Source organism: Lampris incognitus, chromosome 13, assembly GCF_029633865.1.
Source record: "Lampris incognitus isolate fLamInc1 chromosome 13, fLamInc1.hap2, whole genome shotgun sequence".
Lineage (NCBI taxonomy): Eukaryota > Metazoa > Chordata > Actinopteri > Lampriformes > Lampridae > Lampris > Lampris incognitus.
Window position 1 is genome coordinate 25993480 of NC_079223.1, and position 25534 is coordinate 26019013.

Sequence of the window (25534 nt, forward strand, 5' to 3'; positions counted from 1 at the left end):
GACAATCAGTCTATTGTGTCCTTTAAATCCAAACTTCAAATTAATCTTTTTTCTTTTGATTTTTCCCTTATTCTCCCGATTTAGTTGCCAATTAATCCCTATTCTAGTTCAAACACCCACCCTCGTACTATATGCATTCGCCAACTGCATCTCTCCGGTCGGCAGTCTCGAAGGAGACGCCTCGCCACTTCCGTGACAAGGTGAATCCAGGCCGAACCACTGCTTTTTCCGACACACACAGAGACGCTTTCATGTGACGAACAGAAACCGACTCCGTCCCCCTCCCAAAAACAATGTTGCCAATTATTGCTGCTTCATTGAATCCGGCTATAGTCAGATCTGACGAGACCGAGGCGCGAACCCCAGTCCTCAGTACATCGACACAAAGCTGACGCTTAGACCGCTACACCACCGCGGACCCTAAAACTCATCTGTTTGCCTTAACCTACAATTAGTTGCCTTTAAGTTGAGTACTTACAACCGTAAGTTGTATTCTGTAAATTGTGTATACACAACATCCATTGCATGTTCTCCACCTTGGGAGAGAGTGATCCCTCCTGTTTTTGTTTTTACCCCCCCTCCCCCTTTTTTTATTCTTGCCAATTGTATCCGGCCAATTACCCCACTCTTCCGAGCTGTCCCTATCTCTGCTCCACCCCCTCTGCTGATCCAGGGACGGCTGCTGACTACCACATGCCTCCTCCGATACATATGGAATTGCCAGCTGCTTCTTTTCACCTGAAAGTGAAGTTTCGCCAGGGGGACGTAGCGCGTGGGAAGATCACGCTATTCTCCCCAGTCCCCCCCAAACAGGCGCCCCGATCGACCAGAGGAGGTGCTAGTGCAGCAACCAGGATAGCGCCATGTATAGAGAGAGTCTGGCCATCCTCTGATCTTTGCAACACACGCTATGATTGACTGAGAGCCTGTCACGTGCTTGACGGGCGCCATGTTGCCTACCAACGTCTGGCTCTGTCATCACGACGTTTCAATGATTTTTCCTGCGTTTTTGGCCCATATCTTCGCCGATTTGTAGCAGCTGAAGGAGAAATGGTGTGTTATGCGGCTTGGGTCTGTTCTGTTCGACTGGGACAAGGCTGTATGATGCATCAATTTCCACAGGATGCACAAAGGAGGGCAGTTAGGACCGTGAAGATTCACAGTCTGGGCTGATCCCCCTCAGCTTATTCCTGCTTGTGCTCAGTGAGTTCATTTCAGTGTTTATGATTTTTCGATAAACTAATTTCCCGAGAGCAATCTGAGAGTCTGTAAGGTATTGATGTGTGGAAATCTGTTGTATAGCACATCCAAGCCATGTATAACCGCTGACAGAAATCAGGCACATGTAAACAGTGTCGGATTGTCATATGGGATGGATTGAGTGACAGGCCTGAGCCTGAGCCGAGGCAGTGTGTGGGTAGTGTTGAGATAAACTAGACAAGAGCCCCGATACAGAACTGACACTGTACTGGCTAAACCTCAAAACAGGTAGGCCTAATATTTCTCAAGTGTCCCTGATATTATTGCTCATTATCATTCACTAGTAATCTACTGAACGTTGCAAAATATGTAATACTGGTACTGATCACCAATTTACCCACCACACCAGTAGTAGTGGATAAAAACCAAATTCTCTGGAGTAAATTCTTTGGGTTGAAATCCCAATGTATGCAGCAGAGGCCCCTGCTCAGTGCCTGCGACTGTGTTATGACCGCTGGTGGGTTTCTTCCTGATCTCATCTCCTTCATCATAGACTGAAAAAGGGAAACACATTATCACCATAGCCTCTGCTCCTGATCTGGTATTAAACCACCTACGCTGACTACTGGTACGCAATGGTAAAAAAAAATATCTGGTTCTCTGAAACTGGTATTGAAATGATGGAAAATCCATAATTTCTGGAACTCTAAGTACTGGTACTGAATGATGTAAAATACATAAAGTGCCTCTCAAAATTATTTATGCAGTGGTGTTGCCTTAAAAGATCAAACCCCTTTCTCAATAGCTTCAATATGTTGTCTAAATTTTTAACCTAATAAATTCTTGTTCCCCCTAAATTGCCCATTGTGCCCGAGAACCTCACCTGGCACCCCATCTCTGTTTTCCCTTATTTCTTTGAAAGTGCAGCTTGAGAGATCATGAAGTGAGTGCGATTTTGAATAGTGCGCACATGGGGCTACCTACCAGTTGGTAGGCAATATGGCGCCCATGTAGCCAGTTGGCCAGACTCTCTCTATAAATGGCGCTGGACCAGGACACATACCTACATCCAGCTTCCCACCTGCAGACACAGCCATTTGTGTCTGTAGGAACGCTCGACCAAGCCGGAGGTAACACGGGAATTTGAACCGGCCATCCCCGTGTTGGTAGGCAACGGAATAGACTGCCATGCCACTGAAAGCCCTCCTCGTTTTTTTTTTTTTTTGCCCCCCCATTGTATCCAGCCAATCACCCCACTCTTCCGAGCCGTCCAGGTCACTGCTCCGCCCCCTCTGCCGATCCAGGGAGGGCTGCAAACTACCACATGCCTCCTCTGATACATGTGGAGTTGCCAGCTGCTTCTTTTCACCTGACAGTGAGGAGTTTTGCCATGGGGACCTAGCGCGTAGGAGGATCACGCTATTCCACCAGATTAAGACATTTGAGTAAGTACTGTTGTTTTCTTTGTGAATGGGATAGCCCTGCTAAAGAGTCACATTATATTAAAAAAGAACTGGCTGCTCCGTAAGCATTTCATTCCAAGGTAGAAAAGTGTGGGGCATCAACCACTTGTTGACCCAACAAAGATATTTCTGCCTTCCTTTTATATAAAAAATGCTATATAAGATATATACATATAAAAGATATGCTAAGCTAACTTCTAGCCCATGCAGACTGGTAGTTCTGACAGTCATCCTGGCTGGCGTTCGTTCTCCTGGACAGTGATTGTTTTTTTTTCCAGTTTGGATATGTGTGTTAATTTGGATATACAGTGCGTCCGGAAAGTATTCACACCCCTTCACTTTCCCCACATTTTGTTATGTTACAGCCTTATTCCAAAATTGATTAAATTCCTTTTTTTTTCTCGTCAATCTACACACAATACCCCATAATGACAAAGTGAAAAAGATTTTGTAGAAATTTTTGCAAATTTATTAAAAATAAAAAACTGAAATATTGCATGTACATAAGTATTCACACCCTTTGCTATGACACTCAAAATTGAGCTCAGGTTCATCCTGTTTCCACTGATCATCCTTGAGATGTTTCTACATCTTGACTGGAGTCCACCCGTAGTAAATTCAATTGATTGGACATGATTTGGAAAGGCACACAACTGTCTATATAAGGTCCCACTGTTGACAGTGCATGTCAGAGCAGAAACCAAGCCATGAAGTCAAAGGAATTGTCTGTGGACCTCTGGGACAGGATTGTATCGAGGCACAGATCTGGGGAAGAGTACAAAAAAATGTCTACAGCTTTGAAGGTCCCGAAGAGCACAGTGGTCTCCATCATTCTTAAATGGAAGAAGTTTGGATCCACCAGGACTCTTCCTAGAGCTGGCCGCCCAGCCAAACTGAGCAATCGGGGGAGAAGGGCCTTGGTCAGGGAGGTGACCAAGAACCCGATGGTCACTCTGACAGAGCTCCAGCGTTCCTCTGTGGAGATGGGAGAACCTTCCAGAAGGACAACCATCTCTGCAGCATGCCACCAATTAGGTCTTTATGGTAGAGTGGCCAGACGGAAGCCTCTGCTCAGTAAAAGACACATGACAGCCCGCTTGGAGTTTGCCAGGAAACACCTAAAGGACTCTCAGACCATGAGAAACAAAATCCTCTGGTCTGATGAAACCAAGATTGAACTCTTTGGCCTGAATGCCAAACGTCACGTCTGGAGGAAACCAGGCACCTCTCATCACCTTGCTAATACCATCTGTACAGTGAAGCATGGTGGTGGTAGCATCATGCTGTGGGGATGTTCTTCGGCGGCAGGAACTGGGAGACTGGTCAGCATCTAGGGAAAGATAAATGGAGCCAAGTACAGAGAGATCCTTGATGAAAACCTGCTCCAGAGTGCTCAGGACCTCAGACTGGGGTGAAGGTTTACCTTTCAACACGACAACGACCCTAAGCACACAGCCAAGACAACGAAGGAGTGGCTTCGGGACAAGTCTGTGAATGTCCTTGAGTGGCCCAGCCAGAGCCCAGACTTGAACCCCATTGAACATCTCTGGAAAGACCTGAAAATAGCTGTGCAGCGACGCTCCCCATCTAACCTTACAGAGCTCAAGAGGATCTGCAGAGAAGAATAGGAGAAATACCCCAAATATAGGTGTGCCAAGCTTGTAGCTTCACACCCAAGAAGACTTGAGGCTGTAATCGCTGCCAGGGGTGCCTCAACCAAGTACTGAGTAAAGGGTGTGAATACTTATGCACATGCAATATTTCAGTTTTTTATTTTTAATAAATTTGCAAAAATGTCTACAAAACCTTTTTCACTTTGTCATTATGGGATATTGTGTGTAGATTGGTGAGAAAAAAAGGGATTTAATCCATTTTGGAATAAGGCTGTAACATAACAAAATGTGGGGAAAGTGAAGGGGTGTGAATACTTTCCGGTTGCACTGTATGTGTTCTTGTAGTTTTTGTAGTTTTTGGATGAGTGTTTTTGTCTGTGTTGCACTGTTGTGGGCTGGGGAAACGATGTTTTGTTTCATTTCGTGTGCGCAAGTGCATGAATGAAATGACAGTGTTCCTGATTCTTGAAAACTTGGATTGATGAAAAATTTTGTGAAAGCAATGAACAAAGAAGGATGATGTGTGATGAGTGATGGATTTCGCTATTTGAGACATATGTTTCCAAGAATAACTAATGCCAAGATTAAGGAAGACATTTTTGTTAGTCCATAAATCAGACAGGTCATCAATGACAGGGAGTTAGAAGATCTGCTAGTGGGGCCAGAGAAAATAGCATGGAAGGCATTTAAGGATGTTGCTGAGAATTTTCTTGGCAACTACAGAGCCCCAAACTACATTGAGCTGCTTGACAACATGCTTAAAGCATACAAAACCATGAAGTGTAACATGTCATTGAAAATTCATTTTCTGCATTCCCACTTGGACTTCTTCCCTGCTGATCTTGGTGCAGTCAGTGACGAACATGGTGAAAGGTTTCACTAGGACATTGTGACCATGAAAAAGGGGTATCAGGGCAACTGGAATCCATCAATGCTGGCTGGACACTGACAGGAAAGGCACCAGATGCTGAGTACAAATGAAAATCAGCTGCAAACCATTTTAAGCTCAGTTGAACTAACACAATGTATCAGCATCATTATGTGATTAAACATGTTAAATTCAATAAAAGTTATTTTAATGTTTCTCCAAATTCCTACGTGATACAGCAAATCTGAAATTATTTTTGTGTCTGGCTCGATATTGTCTATAATAATCTCTCATTTTTTTCAGGAAGCAAAATGTTTAAAAAAATGTGTTGTCTAGTGAATCTGTTGCCCCTATAGGGGGGTGGCATGGCTCAGGAGGCAGAGCGGGTCGTCTAGTACACTGAAGGTGACTAGTTTGATCCCTGGCTGCTCCAGAGAGTGTGTCCAAGTGTTGTTGAGCAAGACACTGAACCCCTAACTGCTCCTGATGAGCAGGTTGGCACCTTGCATGGCAGCCCCCACCATCAGTGTATAAATGGGTGTGTAAATGGGTGAATGTGAGACATGCACTGTCAAGCACTTTGAGTGGTCGGTAGACTAGAAAAGTGCTATATAAATGCTGTCCATTTACCATATAGTCTCTTTATTTATATATGTTCAATTCCTCTCGATGTCTCATGAAGTGGATATTTTCTTGATGATCCTGTCTAACATGTCACACAGACTGAACAGATGGAAGAATGGATGAATAGAAAGATGTTGAATGTTGATTTCCTTCGCAGTTGTTCCAGAGGAGGTGAAGCCCAAATTTGTCAAAGGAACCAAACGCTACGGCCGGAGGTCGCGACCTGACAGCCAACCAGAGCTGCAGCTAAGCAGTGCCTCAGACGAGCCGCCCTTCAGAACCAATCAGGACTCGCCGCTTCCTGGTGTACGCAGAGCCAAACTACGCCGATCCACATCTCTAGAGAGCGTGGAGGTAGAATCCCATAAGCTATACCTTCATAATCTCTCCATTTATCTCTCTCTCACTTTTCTGGCCTTTGACCTAATTGCGCTTGGTTGTTTGTTGTGTTGGCTAAAATAAGGTTTGCAATGTATTCTGGATACGAGTTTCAACTGATGACTGGCATGTAAATCTAGAAGCACTCTCTCTCTGTCTCTCTGTGGTTTGTTTATGGTGCGGCTGCAATCAGAGAGAGCTGACAGCAAAACTAGAGACTTGTGGACCACACACACACACACACACACACACACACACACACACACACACACCTGACCCTCATCCTGTCTTAGTGAATGAACACATTGTGTTGTTGTGTTGGAGCGTTTTTTTTCGGTTCGCCGGTGGTTTTTGGTTCGGGCTCGGGAATACCTGAAACAGCCAGAGCGGGTGGGGACTCCAGGAAGTGGGATTTTGTGGAATGTGGCTCACACACACACACACACACACACACACACATATACTGCACTACCTTTCTTTTGGCAGCTGATCAAAGATTCCTTGCTTTCGCTCTCTCTCTCTCTCTGTATCGCTCTCTTTCTCTCAATTCAATTCAATTCAATATGTGCTTTATTGGCATGACATACGTTTGTGTACATATTGCCAAAGCATGTAAAACAACAACAACACAATACAACAATGATTATAATAATAACAGCAACAACAACAACAATGATTATGATATTAAACAACAACAGTAGCAATAGGTGCCGTCACCCACTGTCTCTCAGGTTGTGGCAGGAAAATATAAATCTTGCTGCAATGCTCGCCCCTGGCTCCCCTCCCAGGACCACCCACAGCTTACCTGCGTCGTCCGTTTCCTGGTACTCTGGAATCACATGTTCCAGCTCCTGGACAAAAGCCTGTCGCTGTTTTTCAAATTTGTCACATTTAAGGAGGAAGTGCACCTCTGTCCCCACCTCATCTGTCATGTACTGACCACATGTTCGTTGCTCTTTTGGCAACCACGTCTCTTTATGTCTCCCCTTTTCAATGGCTAGACTGTGGTCACTGAGCCTGTATTTGGTGAGGATCTGTTGCTGCTTCCTGTCTCTGACAGTTAAGAGGTATTCATCCAAATCATGGTTTGTTTTTAGGGCCCGATTGACTTCTAGTTTGTTTTGAGTTTTGATTTCAGCATTCCAATGTTTCAGATAAATGTTCTTGCTTTATTTTATAGCCTGATTTATCGTAATGTTTGTTTGGAATGCAGTGCTGGCCTGAGGTTGGTTGGTCTTAGTATTTGTTAAAGGGTTAGTGAGTCTCAGAACCAGCTGCTTCTCTCTCTCTCTCTCTCTCCCTCCCTCCCCCTCTGCATCACTCTCTCTTTCTCTCTCTGTTCCTCGCTCTCTCTTGCCCTTCCTCTCGTGTTATGTTGTTACTGAGTGTTGCTGACTCAGACAGACTGACTCCATGTTTTCTTTGGTTATTTGTGAAACTTCCTGAATTTCTTCTTCTTGGTATAAAGCATGACGCTCTGGTTCATTTGTTTGTACTGTGTTAAGTGTACAGTGTGTGTAACTAAACCACAGCGCCCCCTGGCTGAACACAAAGTCATCCGTCAAGAGTTTTTCATCCAAGCATGGACTGTAATTTATAGGCAGGAAATTAGATTTAGACTTGAACTTAACACATTGAAAGTCTGGAAAATATTTATTTGCATATATTTATTAATGGTTATATTGTGTTTCGCGTGGACTGCCCCATGAAAGGTGACAGGGTGACGATTTACACTAAATCTAATTTTTGTGCACAGATCTTGCTCTCAACATCCATTATTAAGCAGCTTGAACTATTAGCCTTAAATGATGAGGTATCTGCTTTTCAATGCTGCAGCTTCTTTCCCAAATCCATTTTAATGAAATCATCCTGGTTGGTGATTTTAATTGGGACTGGCTCTCACAAATATCTGATGATATAGATCTGATTATCACCAGCACCCCCACAAATAATTATTTTGCAAATGATATGAGTGATAATTGTTTTATTGCTACCATCAGAAACACTAAAATTCGCACAGCCAAACCCCACTTTCTACAAAAAAAGGAGCCTAAATCAGTTTGTTGAACAGGGTTTCTTACACGACTTGGCACGTTTTGACTGGGAACATTGTGTCTTCCCGCCTGCCGCCCAATGACTGCTGGGATAGGCTCCAGCATCCCCGCGACCCTGAGAGCAGGATAAGCAGTTCAGATAATGGATGGATGGATGGATGGATGGATGGTGTAGAATTGACCTGGGAATTCCTTTATGATGGCTTGATCTATTTTACTGACAAACATGCTCCTTTCTGTAGATTTAGAGTTAAGGGTTGCGACAGTCCTTGGTTTGCTCCTGAACTGGCTGACCTGCTTCATAGGAGAAATAAAGCCTGGGCAAAGGCTAGGAAGTCGGGCCGAGGCTGACTGGCTTCTGACAAAAATAAAGTGGCGCTTTCTTTTGAAAAGTTGCTATTCTAATTCCTATGTATATCAAACCTTGTCCTCCTTCCTCTGTAGGTAGAAAAAAAAACATTTTGAGATATCAAATGCAGTCTATCCCAGAAAATGTCAACTAAAACCGCTTATATTTTCTGAATGAAACCAGTGGTTGACTCTTCACAAGCTAAATGATGCCAAAATACAGAAGCCACCAGGTTATCAATAACAAATGTTATTTCCCTGAAAGACATTTGTGGTTTCAGCCATTTCCATTTTTTAACATTATTATTTTGACATATTTTGATAACACAAATCACACAAAAATCAATATACAAAACCCAAATTAAATATACACATAAATGCACTCATGCACGCATACACACACACACACCTGGGGGGAGGGATAAAAGCAACTAAGAGAAGGGGCGTCCAGGTAGCGTAGTGGTCTATTCCATTGCCTACCAACACGGCGATCCCAGTTCGAATCCCTATGTTGCCTCTGGCTTGGTTGGACGTCCCTACAGACACAGCTGGCTGTGTCTGGGGGTGGGAAACCTGATGTGGCTATGTGTCCTGGTTGCTGCAGTAGTGCCTCCTCTGGTCGGTTGGGGCACTTGTTCGGGGAGGGGGAACTGGGGGGAATAGCGTGATCCTCCCATGCGCTACGTCCCCTTGGCAAAACTCCTCACTGTCAGGCGAAAAGAAGCAGCTGGCGACACCACATGTATTGGATGAGGCATATGGTAGTCTGCAGCCCTCTCCAGATTGGCAGAGGGAATGGAGCAGCGACCGGGACGGCTCAGAAGAGTGGGGTAATTGGCTGGATACCCCCCCCCCCCCCTCAAAAAAAAAATAACTAAGAGAAGTTCATCCTGACCACATGTCAAAGACAAAAAAGCTCATAACAGTACATATCATCCACATGTGATTAAATAAAACCCATCAAGAACAGGAGTATACAAGAATAAAACAAAAAAACCCCCACAAAAAACAATCAATATATAAATGCGGTCAATTTGGGTCCAGAGGGAACCCAAGATTCTTTCCATTCATGTTGATATTTTAAACTTAGATCGGAGCTTCTCCATATGAATAACTGAAACAGGTTCATGCAACCAGTTTCTGAAGTACAACTGATTTGGGAGTTGGTGTCTCCCCAGTCTTTGAGAATATGTTTTTTTGCTAGTACCATGCCCATTAGTAAAGCTGTTTGAATGTATGAAGGGAGAATTAAAGAGTCATCAGCATCCAAAAAGAGCCAAGTAAACCCCAGAAAAAAATGAAAAATTCTTGATGAGAATGGATAGATTCATGGACCGTTCCAAAATAAATGCAACAATGTACCATCATTTGATTTACATGTATCGTAAATCAGAGACAAGTAGGGGTAAAATTTTGCAACATAACCTTAGAATAATGAAAATGATGAATCGCTTTAAACTGAATTAACCTGGGTCTGCTGTTTATTGAACAACTATGATTATGGAAAAGTGCAGTCCTCCATATTTTATCAGGCAACACAGCATTAATTCCTCTTTTCCAAGCCTTCTTGATACAGTTGACAGATAAGGAATCCTTAGAGAAGAAATTCACAAATTTGGTGATAAGCTTCTTCCTCACTGGGGAAAAAGAACACAATTCCAAAAGAATGTGTCTCTCACACGTGGACTCAAAATGGGGGATATTTTCCCTCCCAAATTGCCTAAGTTGCATGTAATGAAAAAAATTAGAGTGAGGCAGATTATACTTTAAGTTTAATTGACCGAAGGCACAATCTTGTTGTCTAAATAGAAGTCCTTTATGCACTTAAGCTCTACTACACACCATGTAGCAAATGTGTTGTCCAGCAATGCTGGAGTAAAGGCATGGTTGTGGCAAAATGGTGTATGTATCAAAATACTAGGGACCTTGTAGATATGCTTAATTTGAATAAAACAAGAAAGAAAGCCTCTTTATTTTTGTCATTGTACAGGTTACAACAAAATGTGTTCTCTGCATTTAATCCATCCTATTGTATAGGAGCAGTGGGCAGCTGCAGCGCCCGGGTACTAGCGCCAGTTCCTCTTTCCATTGCCTTGGTCAGGGACACAGGCAGGAGTATTAACCCTAACATGCATGTCTTTTTGATGGTGGGAGGAAACTGGAGCACCTGGAGAAAATCCATGCAGACATGGGGATAACATGCAAACTCCACACAGAAAGGACCTGGGACAGCCAGAGGTTCAACCCCAGGACCTTCTTGCTGTGAGGCAACAGTGTTGATCACTGGGCCACTGTGCTGCCCAGTATAAGAATAAGAATCTTGAGTGAATTTCTGACTACAAAACTATGACTTACTGATTTAGTAGCAGATGCAGGATTTTTGAAAGGTAAGGAAGACAGTGAGGCATACGGCTTTATTAAGGACATAAGCTCTAATTTTAGAGCCAGAGGGAGGCAGAATTGAGTGATTCATGATCTGGAGAACCCCATTGCCAGTACATGAGCTAAACACTGAGAATAAAATGTGTGGCTTTTTATTTTTTTATTTTGTCCTTGCCATAGCTTGATGTGAAGGTGTGATCCCAACTCAAGTTCAGCAAATTCTTGTGTCTTGTTATTACCAATGTGTAATGTGTAATTGTGTCTGGTTGCTTCATCTTAGCATTATTGGTGCTGACATGAATAACAGCAAATATTTCAGTAAAGGTGTTAATCAATGTTTCAGATTCATTCATCCTCTTACTTTCATGTTTGCATTGGCACCAGCTGCAGGTGTGAGGATTTCCTTTGGCTTTGGTTTGAATCATGTTTGGCTGTATTCATATGATGCAAAGTTTGTATTCGCTTATTTTAATTTAATCACTCTGTCAGAAAAATGGCCAAGAAATACACTCTTCTGTAAACCAGTTAGTGTCAAAGTCAGGGTCTCATTACAACTGTTCTGCTTCAGTCCAGCAGAAATAAAGGAGACACACACACACACACACACACACACACACACACACACACACACACACACACACACACACACACACACACACAATTAACACGTTGCCGTTGGTTCAAACCAGTTTTAGGGCATCCGGGTAGCGTAGCGGTCTATTCCGTTGCCTACCAACATGGGGATTGCCAGTTCGAAGACCCGTGTTACCTCCGACTTGGTCGGGTGTCCGTACAGACACAACTGGCTGTGTCTGCAGGTGGGAAGCCGGATGTGGGTATGTGTCCTGGTTGCTGCACTAGCGACCCCTCTGGTCAGTCGGGGCACCTGTTCGGGGGGGGGGCTGGAGGGAATAGCATGATCCTCCCACGCGCTACGTCCATGTGTATCGGAGGAGGCATGGGGTAGTCTACAGCCCTCCCCAGATTTCCAGAGGGGGTGGAGCAACGACCAGGACGGCTCAGAAAAGTGGGGTAATTGGACGGGTACAATTGGGGAGGAAAAGGGGGGAGAATAAAAAAATAAAAGTTTTACCGTTGTGTTTTGATGCAGCAACACACACATGGTATAAGGACATTGGACTGGGAACCAGTAACACAGTGGTAGTTGTACTGGAAACTACTAAAGTCCATCCATGTCTTTCAGAGCTTGAAGTCTGATGAAGAGACAGGAAGTCAGAAGGGGAACATCCTGTCAGATCTGGATGTACGAGGTACATCTACGATGTTCATAGTATCTATGACGTATACATCTACAATATTAGATGTGTTTTTCGTATCTATATGATATTACTGTTATGTAAACTTTATGATGAATATCTATTTATTAGATATTTCCACTTACATTATATTTGTCATGTTTTAAATTCTTAATAACTATGATGACTATGTGTGTGTGTGTGTGCGTGTGTTTGTTTGTATGTTTGTGTATGTATGTGTTTCCTGCCTGCTAGGCCAGCAGGTGTGTTGGAAGGAGGAGATTTCTGACCCTCCAGAAAAGGTGATTGCAGGGCAGATGAAGGAAATGTGGGACGAGCTGGGAGGAGGAGGAGGAGGAGGAGGAGGAGGCATAAGAAAAGGAGGAGAGGTCTCTCTCGTGTGTGAACATCTTGGACTGCAACATCTGGACTCGCAGGTAAATCCACAGTATTAAAATACTGTTTTCACACTCTATTTGGAATTTATACACAGTTTGCACACTGTTTATCTGGCATTTATACACTGTTTGTACACTTTTATATGGTGTTTATACACTATTTACACAATTTACATGGCATTTGTATCCTGTTTGTTTGCATACTGTTTTTATAGTGTTTACACACTGTTAATATACAATTTACACACTGTTCACACAATTTATAAACAATTTACACACTATCTATACACTGATCACACACTGTTTATACACTGCTTATACATTCTTTATACAGCGTGTATGTTGTGTTAAGTGAGTATTCGCAAAGTTTTTATGGTGTGCTTTTATAGTGTTTATAGCATGTATACAATGTTCATACAGTATTTATATAATATTTGTGCAGCATTTATACAATATATACAACCGATTGGAGTGTATTTGAAGCTGCAACTGGCAACCTGGGCAAACTAACTGACAATGTGACATCTTACATCAACTTTTGTGAAGACGTGTGCCCACCAAGACCTTCTGCACATAGAACAATAACAAGCCATGATTCACAACCAAACTAAGACAACTTCAGCAGGTCAAGCAGGATGCCTACAGTAGTGGGGATAGAGCCCTGTACAAGCAGGCCAAAAATTCACTGACAAAGGGGATCAGAGTGGCTAAAAGGAGCTACACTGAAATGCTGAAAAACAGTTTTTCAGCCAATGACCCTGCGTCAGTGTGGAGGGGCCTGCAAGACATCACATGCAAGACCTGTGTTGCATCCTCTAATAGGGCAGTTGTTTCCAGCTTCCCGCTTCGTGAAATCAATAACTGCTGTTTATTCTCTTACTCTCTCCTCCTCTTTATTCTGCTCTGACCTTCATTTGTCCTACTGATTTCATTATTTTCTTTGCTTAGTTCACTTATTGCTAGATTTGCTAGTTTCCTTTCTCAAATGACTCTTGTGTTTAGTTGGCAGCTTTTTGTTTCTATTCTGTTTACTAGCTTTGAACTTAGCCTAGCTTAGCAGTCAGCTTTATTGCATTTGCAGTCAAAGCAGCCTTGTTAAAATGATGGTGTGTGGTGATTGTTCTGCAGTTACAGATAGGTTGTCTCTACTAGGGAGACATGTCCATGAGTTAGAGCAACTTCTTTCGACTAGGATTATGTCAGATGTGATGGGTACTCCAGATAGCCTTGACCCCGGGTCTGATAGCAGACCTGCTATTGTTAGCACTAACTCAGCCTTGTCGGCAGATGCGGCGGAGTTTGTCTCTGTTTTCCGGTGTGGGAAAGCTCGCAAGAGCAAGCCACTGGTCGTGTGGCCTGGTCTGCAGTCACCTCTCCTGACTGTAAACAAGTTTTTGCCCCTCACCAGCCCTGTTGGTAGTCCTACTGGCCAGTGTGCCTTAGAATGTGCCCTCCGCTGTCGACAGAGTAAAGTAACAAACGCTAGTGATAGGAGACTCCATTACCTGCAATATAAGATTAACTTCACCGGCCTTGGTTTACTATTTACCCTGGTCCAGAGTCTCTGACATAGAGGATGATCCTAGGGTGCTGGTATCACAGAGGGAGAGTCAGGGAGCCAAGGGAAACAGCACCACTACTTTCAGCAACATTGTTATTCATGTCAGCACCATTAATATTAGGATGAAGCAATCAGATCACAAAAGCTAGCCTATTCAGGACACTTGAGTTGACCAGAAAAAATGTATTGACATTAATTAATTGTCTCTAGTCCCTTACCAGGCGGGAGTAATGATGAGATGTACAGTAGGCTCATCTCAATGAACCGCTGGCTGGCTTGTTACTGTAATGAGCAGGGATTCGGTTTTGTTGATAACTGGCCTTCTTTCTGGGGCAATCCTTATCTGCTGAAAGCAGACAGCATTCACCCTACTGGGGATGGTGCCGCTCTTTTGTCGAGCAAAATAGATAGCTATCTATGTTTAGTTTGACACTAGGGAGTTATTCAGCAGGTCGCAAGAGATTGAAGAGCCTGCTAGGTTTAAACGTAGTGCGGCTGTAGAGTCAACTAGTTTATTTAATGTTTAGTTAGGGTATTTCTCATAGTATAGATTATCAGACTGACAGCTTGGTCTATTAACATTGAGACCATCTCCCTACCCTGCTGTATTGCTCCCAAGCTCTCCTCTCCTAAATGTGTGAGTCACAATAATCTAATAATCATTCCTACCACTGGTGGTGGTGAAATGTGCAACGAAGCACCTAGTAATCTACAGAACCAAACCTTTAATGTTATCAAAAGTGTGACCACACATCGTTCAAAGCGTAGGTCTTCAACACTGTCAACTAATAATGCAAGGTTTCTAATTCCAATTAATATGTCATCTATTGGTAGCTCTGAAGTTCTGCCTACTACCAATCAGTTCCACAAGATGCTTAAATTTGCTTTCATAAGGATGGTTTATGTGAAACATGGCTGAAACCAAATGTTTTACTTCCCTTAAATGAAGCTTCCTCACCTGACTATAGTTACACCCATGTAGCTCAGGCAAATAAACAAGGTGGGGGTGTTGCTTTGATATTTCAAGTCTATTTTCAATTTAACTTCTAAACTTGAATCTAAATTCCAGTCTTTTGAGGCTCTTATTCCAAGTCCATCTCTCTCAGCCATGAACAGACTCTGCTCAGTCCAGATTGTGATACTGTATCATCCTCTTGGCCTTTACTCACGATTTCTTGAAGAATTTGGAGAATTTATTTCAGGTCTTGTTACTCATTCTGATGAGATTCTAATTCTTGGTTATCTCAATAGTCATCTGAATAAGGCTGCTGATGCTCTTAGTAAAGCTTTTCTGGCGCTTGTTGATACTTTTGGGTTCACTTAGTTTATTTAAGCATCGACTCATTGCAGTGGTAACACCCTTGATTTGGTTTTATCTAAAGGGGTAGCTGTTTCTGATCTGACTGTCTTGCCACTCACGTCTGCATTGTCAGATCATTTTCTCATTAAATTTGAAGCATTATCAGCCTGTTCTTTTAATGTCAGCATGGATGTAATTGCCACTTGCCACACTGGTTCATGTAGCTGCATTTGGCCAGCAGCTACCCAAAGTCTTGGCTCCTTTCACTGTAGAGACAAACTGTTGAAAATTTAACGAGTGATTTAAATGTGGCCCTCTCTAGTCTCCTCAATTCAGTTGCACCTCTCACTGCCAGAGCTAGGTGATTAAAGAGGCCTACACCCTGGTTTAATGATGAGACACTCTCTTAAGCAGGCCTGCAGGAGACAGGAATGTAAATGACGAAAATCAAAATTGGAAGTTTTTCACCTCTCTTGGCTTGAGTGTTTATTGAAATATCTGCTGCGAAAGCAGCATATCTCTCTTGCTTTATCAATATTAATAAGATTTCTCTTTGACACTGTAGCTAAATTTACTAAAAAGCAGCTGTCTAATAGTTGCTCACCATTCATGGCCCCTGGGTTTCTACACTTTTTCTGCAATATGATTGATGAGATCATAAACAATCTGTTCTTCAACTTCAGCTACTCTTGCAGATCCTGTCTTACCAAATTCATATCTATACAATGAGTTACTGATAGTCGCTGTTATTACAGCTTTTGAGGCTATCTCTCTTGGTACTTTGACTAAGCTCATGTCAGCTTCTAAACCAAATACTTGCCTACTGACTAAGCTCGTGTCAGCTTCTAAACCAAATACTTGCCTACGTGACTCTTTACCAGCAAAACTTTTTAAAGATCTTTGGCTTTTACGGGTACTTACAATGCTAGCTAGACATTGTTAATTTATCCCTTACTACTTGCACTGTTCCCAACAGTTTTAAGACAGCTGTGGTAAACCTCTACTTTGCCACTCTCAGTGCAACCATCCAGGACACAGTTCTCTGGGACCCCTTCACTTGTCCACAGCTTACCTCCTGCTCAACACCAAACCACCAGTCGTCCTGGGCCGAAGTGGTTGTCTGCAGTCGCAAGAGAGGCTCGGATGGAGCTGCCTCTCCCCCTCGCCTAGGCCTCTTCCACCGCTATGCAAACCTGTCTAACAGGGGTGTAGCACAAAATTCTGCACCCTATACATAAGCAGTCTCTGTGGGCCCCTTCCCTCTTTTGTCTCTCATGCATCACTTCTTTGAGCTCTAGCATACTCTATATTATTTACAATTACATTACATTAATCTATTTGAACCTAACTTAACCTAAACTTAACCTAACTTAGGTATCTTGCAGTGAATGAAAAAAGTATAGTATCACTTCAAACTTTGATGCATCTTAGGGTACTGATGCTGACACCCATGATGTTTATTCCACAGTAAATGCCCACTGATGGGACTTCTTGTTTGCAAAGTCATTGATTACATCTTTAAAGTCCAATTGTTTTGCCAATCAACTTTCAATTGAGAGTAGTGCCAGGCTGTTCAGACTCTCCTGGGACATCGTTGATCTGAGGTAGTTTTTAACTAGTTTTAACTTGCTGAAATCCCGTTCACCCCCAGCAACAGTCACAGGCAGTGTGCAGAAAATCCTGAGTGCTATACAAGTTTCTCCAAAAATACTCTGCAGCTGCATCTTATGGTATTAGGGAGCTCAAGAGGGGACAAAGTATGTGAAAATGTGGTGCCATACATTGTGCTAAGGTGGAGCATTTCATTTTCAAATTCAGCTGTGAGATCCTTTTCATATGTTCTCGTCAGTGCCTGGCATGTTGTCTTTATCTGCTCTTCAGTCATCTCTGTCAACTTCAGAGTAGGTGCAAATGTTTCACATATGGTTGCTGTGGTCTGGAACCTTACACTCAGGTCACTGATGATGCTATCCATTGCAACAAAAAAAAAAGTTGTTTCTGAATGAATTTTCTGCGCACTCATAGTTTCATCTTCTTGTGTCATCTCATCAGGCATGTGTTTCCTTTTCCGCTTTTGTCTCTCTTCACTCCAAAATAGAGCTGGAATCCAATTTCTTGTGCTACTAGGGAGGCCTCAGCGAGCAGGGAGTCCCATTCATTGTGAATACCCTGTATTTCATCTTATAGTGACTTGATGTTTGCAGCCTTGACATCCAGAGAAATGTCTCCTGCCTGAAGAATCAGGTTTCGGTTCTGAATGCACTGAAGGACCTTTACCCACATAGTGAGAAGGACGACTGCTTCAAAGGTCTTGAAATAGTTCTTTAGATCATTTGCCTCAGACCTGGCTTCACTTGTCAGATTGCATGTGGCTAAGACACATTCCAGTTACCTAATGAATATATAAATGAATATATTGCATCTTCTCTTCCTCTGCCAGGATAGTGTTTAGCACTCTTTTGCCACAGAGCTTAATGAACTCGTTCTGTGTCTCAGCACTAAGATGATGAGTTAACCATGACCCTTTCTTCTTTTACCTTACTTTTTCTAAGTGCTCATGTAAAAGGGGATCATAATGTGACAACAACTAAGGAGTGCCAAGAAAATTGCCATTATGGACATCATCTAAATTCGAGGTTTTGCCTCTAAATGCAAGGTTTCTTGAAGCCAAATAAAGGGTCACATCCAAAAGCCTCTCTAAAATCATTTTATTCTTCTCTGTTTCTGTCTGCAGTTGTTTTTGAAGGTGACCATCAACTCCTGTTGCTTCCAATCATGAGTGCTGAAGGCTTTTCCATTTCAGGTAGCACTGCCTATGGGGCGTGTGTGTCTCATGTTCTAGAAATGTTCTGTACATTTTTTGCCATTTGACATTCGCTAACTTAAGTCCATCCTTGCTGTTCAGTGCACTTGTGGATGGTTTTCTCGGCTCATGAGAGAAGAGAAGGCATAGGATGCAGTACAGAGCCTCTGCACTCTCACTATAAATAAGCCAATCTCTCCTAATTTTCTCACGCCCATTGGATGACTTTGCATATTGAAGTTAACTTGGGGATGGTTTGCCTTCCATATCTTTGGGTGTCATTTTGGTTGTCTGTTTTTTCTGCACCATCATTAGCCAGTCTGCGAACGATTATGTCTCTCTTTATTTGTAAGCTTCTCTGGCCATAGTCCTGGGTCCTCTGGCAAATACTCTTACCCTCACTTTTCCCCCTTCCTCTTCTATCCCCTCTCCTTATCTTCATCACTACCCTCAGAGCAACCTTCATTTCCCTCTTCACTTCTTTCATCCTCCATCACATCTTCTTGCTCACTATCTGCTACAGCACCCTCTACAAGCATGAAGCATACAGGATTGATATTAGCCTCTTGACCTGCTCATAACCAAACTAACATACAATAAAACATACTGTTTGATGTTAGTGTTGCTAAGCTCCTTTCAGTTGAAACTGCTATAAATAATTGCTTGGAATTACTTTTACTTGTCAATGCCGCTATATGAGCTCACCTCGTCTCACATCCTTAGTAACATGTTCATCAGGAGATGAAGGACCTGCTGCTGCTCCACTCGCTGTGGCTGTTTCTGAAACTGAGGGCCATGTGTTTCATGTTAAGCTAGGTAATGTTCATAGATATAATTTCATATGACATTGTAGCTATGATGCTGATAAATGTATGATACTGTGTGTTACAGTACTAGCTAGCTAGCTAACTCCTACTGTGTTCAGGTAGTAGGAGTTAAGAGTTAGCTAGCTAGCTGCTACCTAGCTGTGGTAGTAGGAGTTAGCTAGCCACCTTTCTTTTAAAAGGTCCTAGCTCACCTTTCTTTTGGAAGAAATTACTCAGTTGTTTTCCCTCATTTTGTCTTCTCTCTCTTTCCTTTTTTTTCTTTTCTTTTCTGGAACCCAGATTTTGCTTTCTTTGGGAAAGACATGACTCTGTGCTTGTGCTTGTATCAGCAGTTACTCACGACAGGACTAGATGAGCTGCATTGAGAGATGCTCGTTAGGGGCGGACTAAATCATTTTGCACCTTTTGTAAGGGGTGAGAGGGGCCTTAGAGAGCCTCCACTGTTTTCTTTAAGTCCCTCAACCGATCTATTAAGCCAGTTTTAACTGTTATGACACTATTTAGTTGGAAATAAACATTTGCAAACCAAAACAAACTTTTAATTCCAGGCTTCCCTAGGCCCCCCCCCCTCCCTTCTGGGCCCTGGTAGCCCTCCCCACACACACACACACACTATGACGCCGCTGCTGTCTAATGACTCGCCGGTCTACCCAGCTGAAGTTTCTGCAGCTCCAACACGTCTTGATCGGGGCCCTTCTGAGAAAATGGCACATGCCGACACTGCAGCTGCCCCACTGGTGTCTAGCAGTGTTCAGGTGGCTCGCCATCCCATGGTGAAGCCAACTGCCCTCATCCCGGGTAATGACCTCCTCTTCCCATCATAAGATCCTGAAAGAGGCCGTGATAAGATGCTCTCCAAATCTTCCATGCCCCGAGCTGGCAGAGAAGTCCATTCTCAGAGCTGATGTCACTGCCTCGTCACAACATTTTTTGTTCGGACACCACATCGCCAGTTGGCGATTTCAACACACAGTGAGGATCGTGTACACCCACAGCCAAAATCTGCTCGTCCCCTTTTCACCCCAACTACATTAATATTTGAGGATTGCATAATCAGGAACATCTGTTTTGTCAATACAGCCACTCACTGTTTTCCTGGAGCAACAGTTCCTGATATCCTGAATAAACTCCCGGGGTTGATCCATTCAGTCCCGTCCTCCACCAATTGAGTGATTGTTCATGTGAGAACAAACGATGCAGCTAGTCAGCAGTCTGAATTAACCAAAAATGATTTTATTGAGCTTTTCAGCTTTTTAAGTATGTGCGGAAAGTCTGTTTTTATCTCAGGTCCTTTTCTCACACTGACCCGTGGAGTGGGGTGTTTCAGCAGAATCCTCAGCCTGCATACATGGCTCATATACAGAGCTCTCAATATTAGTTTTATTGATCATTTTAATCTGTTTTGGGATGGTCTCTCCTTCAGATCTGACGGAGTCCACTCAAACAGGCTGGGTAGCCGGATGCTAGCGGTCAACCTGCAGCATGCCGTACACTCCTCTCCACGTGACTGACTGTTTACATCCCACACTTCCCTCCCGGAGCCTCCGCTTCTGCCTGTGGTGGCACTCAATGGTACTGTTCCACCTGCTGACTCCCTCCGCTGGCCTCATCTATCATTGACCCTCTCGCTGGGAGTTTTCCCCATCCATCCATCCATTATCCAATCGACTTATCCTGCTCTCAGGGTTGTGGGGATGCTGGAGCCTATCGCAGCAGTCATTGGGCGGCCGGCAGGGAGACACCCTGGACAGGCCACCAGGCCATCACAGGGCTCCATGCCTCTCATCCACGCAACGTATCTAATAGTAGAAACAACAACAAACGAATATATGGAGCAAATATCTGCAATTTGTGTCCTGTTTGTTGTACTGCCGCTGGTTTTTAATTCTGCTTTTGACACCAAACAATTTTGGCTTCTTGAATGTGAGATCTCTGGGTAGTAAGTCCTTTATCATTATTGATTTTATTGTTTCTAATAATCTGGACTTTTTTATGATTACTGAGACATGGCTTTCCCCAGGGGACACTGTTCCCCTGATTGAGGCTAGCCCCCCTGATTTTGCATATTTTCATATTCCCAGGCCCTCTGCTAGAGGGGTGGCCTAGCCTTTTTTTAGAAGTTAGGTCTGAAGTGCCATTCTGTTCCTTTTCGTAATTTTATGTTTTTTAATCACAAGCCCTCCCCTTTACGGTGCATCTTAATTCATGGGCCCCCTAATTGAGTTAGCTTTATCTGAGTTTTCTGACCTTTTATCTATTGTCATGCCAAAATATGACAGGGTGCTTATTTTTGGCGATTTTAATATTGATGTGTGTTGTCCTTCCCATTCTCTTAACTTCCCATTTTCAATTCAATTCAATTCAACAAAGGAATTGAATCGAGGCAACTGGACTTGGTATATATCTGTTAAGACGTTTCGCCTCTCATCCAAGAGGCTTCATCAGTTCGTGCCTTTCTGACAAGCCTCTTGGATGAGAGGCGAAACATCTTCACGGATATATACCAAGTCCAGTTGCACTCCATTCAATTCCTTTGGATAACCATGACCTGGATGAATAAGAACATTCACAGACAGTTCAATTCAAGTCAATTCAATTTATTGTCATTAGAAACAATGTGCAGGCACATGTTAAAAATGAAATAAGGGCTGAGGCTGCGCCAAACAGTGCAAGACAGACATAGACAAACACAATATAAGATATACACAGATGAAGACCAAAAGCTAAAAATACAGCACGAGTACATAATATTTAAAAATATCCACAGACATTCAGTGGGTAGTCAGGTTCAGGTGGATAACAGCTTGTTGAAAGAAGCTGTTTTTGAGCCTGGTAGTGCGGGCTCTGAGGCTCCTGTGGTGCCTCCCAGAGCGCAGGGGGGTGAACAGTCCATGATTGGGGTGGGTGGGATCTCTGCTGATGCTGAGACCCCTTCGAAGGCAGCGTTTTTGATGAATGTCTTTTTTATGGCTGGGAGCTGGGTACTGGTGATATGCTGGGCCGCCTTGACGACATGCTGCAGAGCTTTGTGGTCTACTGATGTGCAGTTGCTGTACCACACTGAGATGCAGCTGGTCAGGATGCTCTCTATGGTGCAGTGGTAGAAGTTGGTGAGAATTTTGGGGGATAGACGGGCGCTGCTCAGCCTCCTCAAGAAATGCAGGCATTGTTGGTCCTTTTTCACAAGGGCCAGGGTGTTTGATGTTCAGGAAAGTTCCTCGCTGATGTGGACTCCAAGGAATTTAAAACTGGAGACAATGCTCCACTTCTGCCCCATTGATGTGTATGGGGGAGTGGCTGCAGCTTCTGAGACCCCCTGAAATCCACAATCGGCTCCTTCGTCTTCTGCACACTGAGAACAAGACTGTTGGTAGTGCACTATGATGTGAGGTGCTGAATCTCGTCCCTGTAGGCTGTCTCGTCATTGTTGGTGATATGGCCGACGACTGTGGTGTCATCCGCAACTTAACTATTACATTTGAAGGGTGAGTTGGCAGGCAGTCATGGGTAAAGAGGGAGAAAAGGAAGGGGCTCAGAACACAACTTTGAGGGAGACACCTGTGCTGAGGGTCAGGGTGGAGGAGGCGTGGTCACCTAACCTAACAGACTGATGTCTGTTGGTCAGGAAGTCCAGGGTCCAGTTACAGAGGGAGGGGTTGAGGCCAAGGGAGAGGAGTTTGGTGGTTAGTTTGGCGCACCATGGTAGAAGATTTTGAACCCACCTCTGATGCTCCTGGCTCCTCCTTCCACCTGGTCTCTTGCACACACAGTATACCTACCTTTATTCTTTCCATCATATCAGCCAGCTCTCTCCCTTTACCCGTCATAGTGCCAACATTCAAAGTTCCGACTCTCACCTCCACACTCCTACCCTTCCTCCTCTCCTGCTTCCTCTGGACATGCTTTCCCCCTCTCCTTCTCCTTCGCCCAACAGTAGCATAGTTTCCACCGGCACCCTGCTGGCTAACAGTACTGGTCGCTGGTAACCTGGGCCTCACCCGATCTGGTATGAAAATTGGATTTATGATCCGCATATTTGGTTTCGCAAAGATTTTACACCGGATGCCCTTCCTGATGCAACCCTCAAGTCAAGTCAAGTCAAGTCAATTTTATTTGTATAGCCCGATATCACAAATTACAAATTCTCTCAGTGGGCTTTACAGCAACACAACATCCTGTCCTTAAACCCTCTCATTGGATAAGGAATCACTCCCTAAAAAAAAAAACCTTTAACAGGTAGAAAAAATAGGAAGAAACCTCAGGGAGAGCAACAGAGGAGGGATCTCTCTCCCAACATGGACAACATGCAATGGATGTTTTGTTTACACAATTTACCGAATACAACATTGAAAGAGGATAACAGAATTATAATGGACTTATAAAATTTATGAAGCATATGATGTGCAACGCTCCCCATTTATCCGGGCTTGGGACCAGCACTAGGAATGCACTGACTTGCGCATCCTCAGTGGCTGGGTTGGATGCGTAATACAATATAATATAAGTATGTAATATTTATAAGCATAATAAGTTATAAATTTATATTAACATGTAATATATAAGCATAAGTTATAATCATTCAACCATAACAAAACTCTGTAAAGTATTGACATACCTGCTGTGTATACATACCTACCTCCAATATCCTATTTATTATTCCATTTATTTCTTGTTTTTTTCTTTTTTTGTTGGTTTTTTGTGGTTTTTTTCGGTGATATATGCAAGTACTAGAAACTGCTGTAAATCGGAGTCACATTCCTTGTATGCATAGACGCACAATGGACCCTTAATTGGATGAGGAGCTACTTATCAAACAGAACACAGACTGTTTACTTTAACGGTAGTTTTTCTACTGTAAGGACGGTACAGTGTGGTGTTCCTCAGGGAAGTTGTTTGGGCCCATTGCTCTACACTATTTTTATCAATAATATGCTACTTGTTTTGAGTAATGCTAGCTTAGCTATGTTTGCCGATGATTCCACAATCTATACATGTCATCAAACAGTGTGGATGAGTTAAATGTTGCTTGGAAAATGATATGGAATTAATTTTGGACTGGGTAACTAAAAACAATCTAGTTGTGAATGTATCAAAGATGAAATGTATTGTTTTTGGCTCAAACCATGCATTAAGATGTCAGAACCAATCAAGCATATCTGTCAAGGGCAGCTGCATAGAACAAGTTACTGAGGCTAAACTTGTAGGAGTCATTCTTGATGAACAACTATCGTGGCAGAATCACATAGACAAAATAATTGGAAAAATGGGGGGAGGAATATCTATAAGAAGATACTCCTCTTTCCTTATGCCAGCTACCGTCTTACAGGTTATACAAACCTTGGTTTTGTCACACCTTGACTACGGCCCAGCAATCTGGTAAAGTACAGCAAAACAGGAGCTAAACAAGCTTCAGATATTGTAGAATGGAGCAGCACTCAGGTGTTCAATGAGAAAAGGTATAGACCAAATGCACCGTGATCTTGCCTGGTTGAAAGTAGAAGATAGATTAACATGCAATCTTCTAACGTTATTCAGGAATATAGTTGTGTCAAAACAACCCTACTGCCTGTACTCAAGAATAACTTTTTCCCAGGACAGACATGAACATGGAACAAGACAAGTTAGCAGGGGTCATGTTACAATTCCTCAACCCAGAACAAATGCAATGAGAAGAACTGCTATGTATAGTCCCATTTCACAGTGGAATAGGTTACCATATGTTATTACTCAAGCAACAAGTAAAGGTACAGGCATACACAATGTCTAATACATAACTTTTTATATTTTATTCTGAAATATGTAGCTCAAAGCAGGTGGTAGGAGTAGTCTGTGATACATGCTACTGTAAGTGTGTGTGTGTGTGTGGGGGGGGGTTATGTGTTTGGCTTCTTTATTAATGCTGGTTTGATTGAGGTGGGTGGGGGATTAATTGAATTTAGTGATGCAATTATGTATGCATGCATGTGAAAGCATGTACATGGATGTTGTTGTAGGATGTTTTTAATGTGGACCCCAGGAAGAGTAGCTGTTGCCTTGTGTAACAGCAAATGGGGATCTAAGTAAACATAAACATAAACTTGAACAATAAAGTTGATTCAGATTCTGATATTTATGTAGTATTTATAGTGTTTATATAGTGTTCATACAGTATCTATAGTGTTCATACAGTATGTACACAGTGTTTTATTGTTGTTATAAAGTGTTTATACAGTGTTTATAGAATAAATAAATTCATACATTGAACTCATTAGTATAATTTTAGTTTTGACCCCGGTTCTTTGCTGCTTTTCCAGGAACTGGAGGCTCTCTTGAGAAAGTCTGACGCTGACTGGGACGGCAGGGTCGGCCTCCGGAAGATTCTTTGTGGGGCGGAACCTGTTGGTCCCTCCCCCATCTCCTCCTCCACTCCCGTAAGACCCTCTGTTACCCAGCGGGGGGCACAGAAGGTTGGTGTCAAAC

General features: G+C 43.0%; 1 protein-coding gene across 3 annotated transcripts in view; it reads left to right on the forward strand.

The window, feature by feature from the left end:
- ninl (ninein-like) overlaps positions 1 to 25534 on the forward strand; it is a 119549-nt gene that overhangs the window by 13014 nt on the left and 81001 nt on the right. For all 3 annotated transcript variants that reach the window (XM_056291734.1, XM_056291733.1, XM_056291735.1), the window contains exons 4-7: positions 5926 to 6122; positions 12135 to 12201; positions 12442 to 12623; positions 25369 to 25521. In XM_056291734.1, the coding sequence (XP_056147709.1) occupies positions 5926 to 6122; positions 12135 to 12201; positions 12442 to 12623; positions 25369 to 25521 (599 nt within the window). The remainder of the gene's footprint in view (positions 1 to 5925; positions 6123 to 12134; positions 12202 to 12441; positions 12624 to 25368; positions 25522 to 25534) is intronic.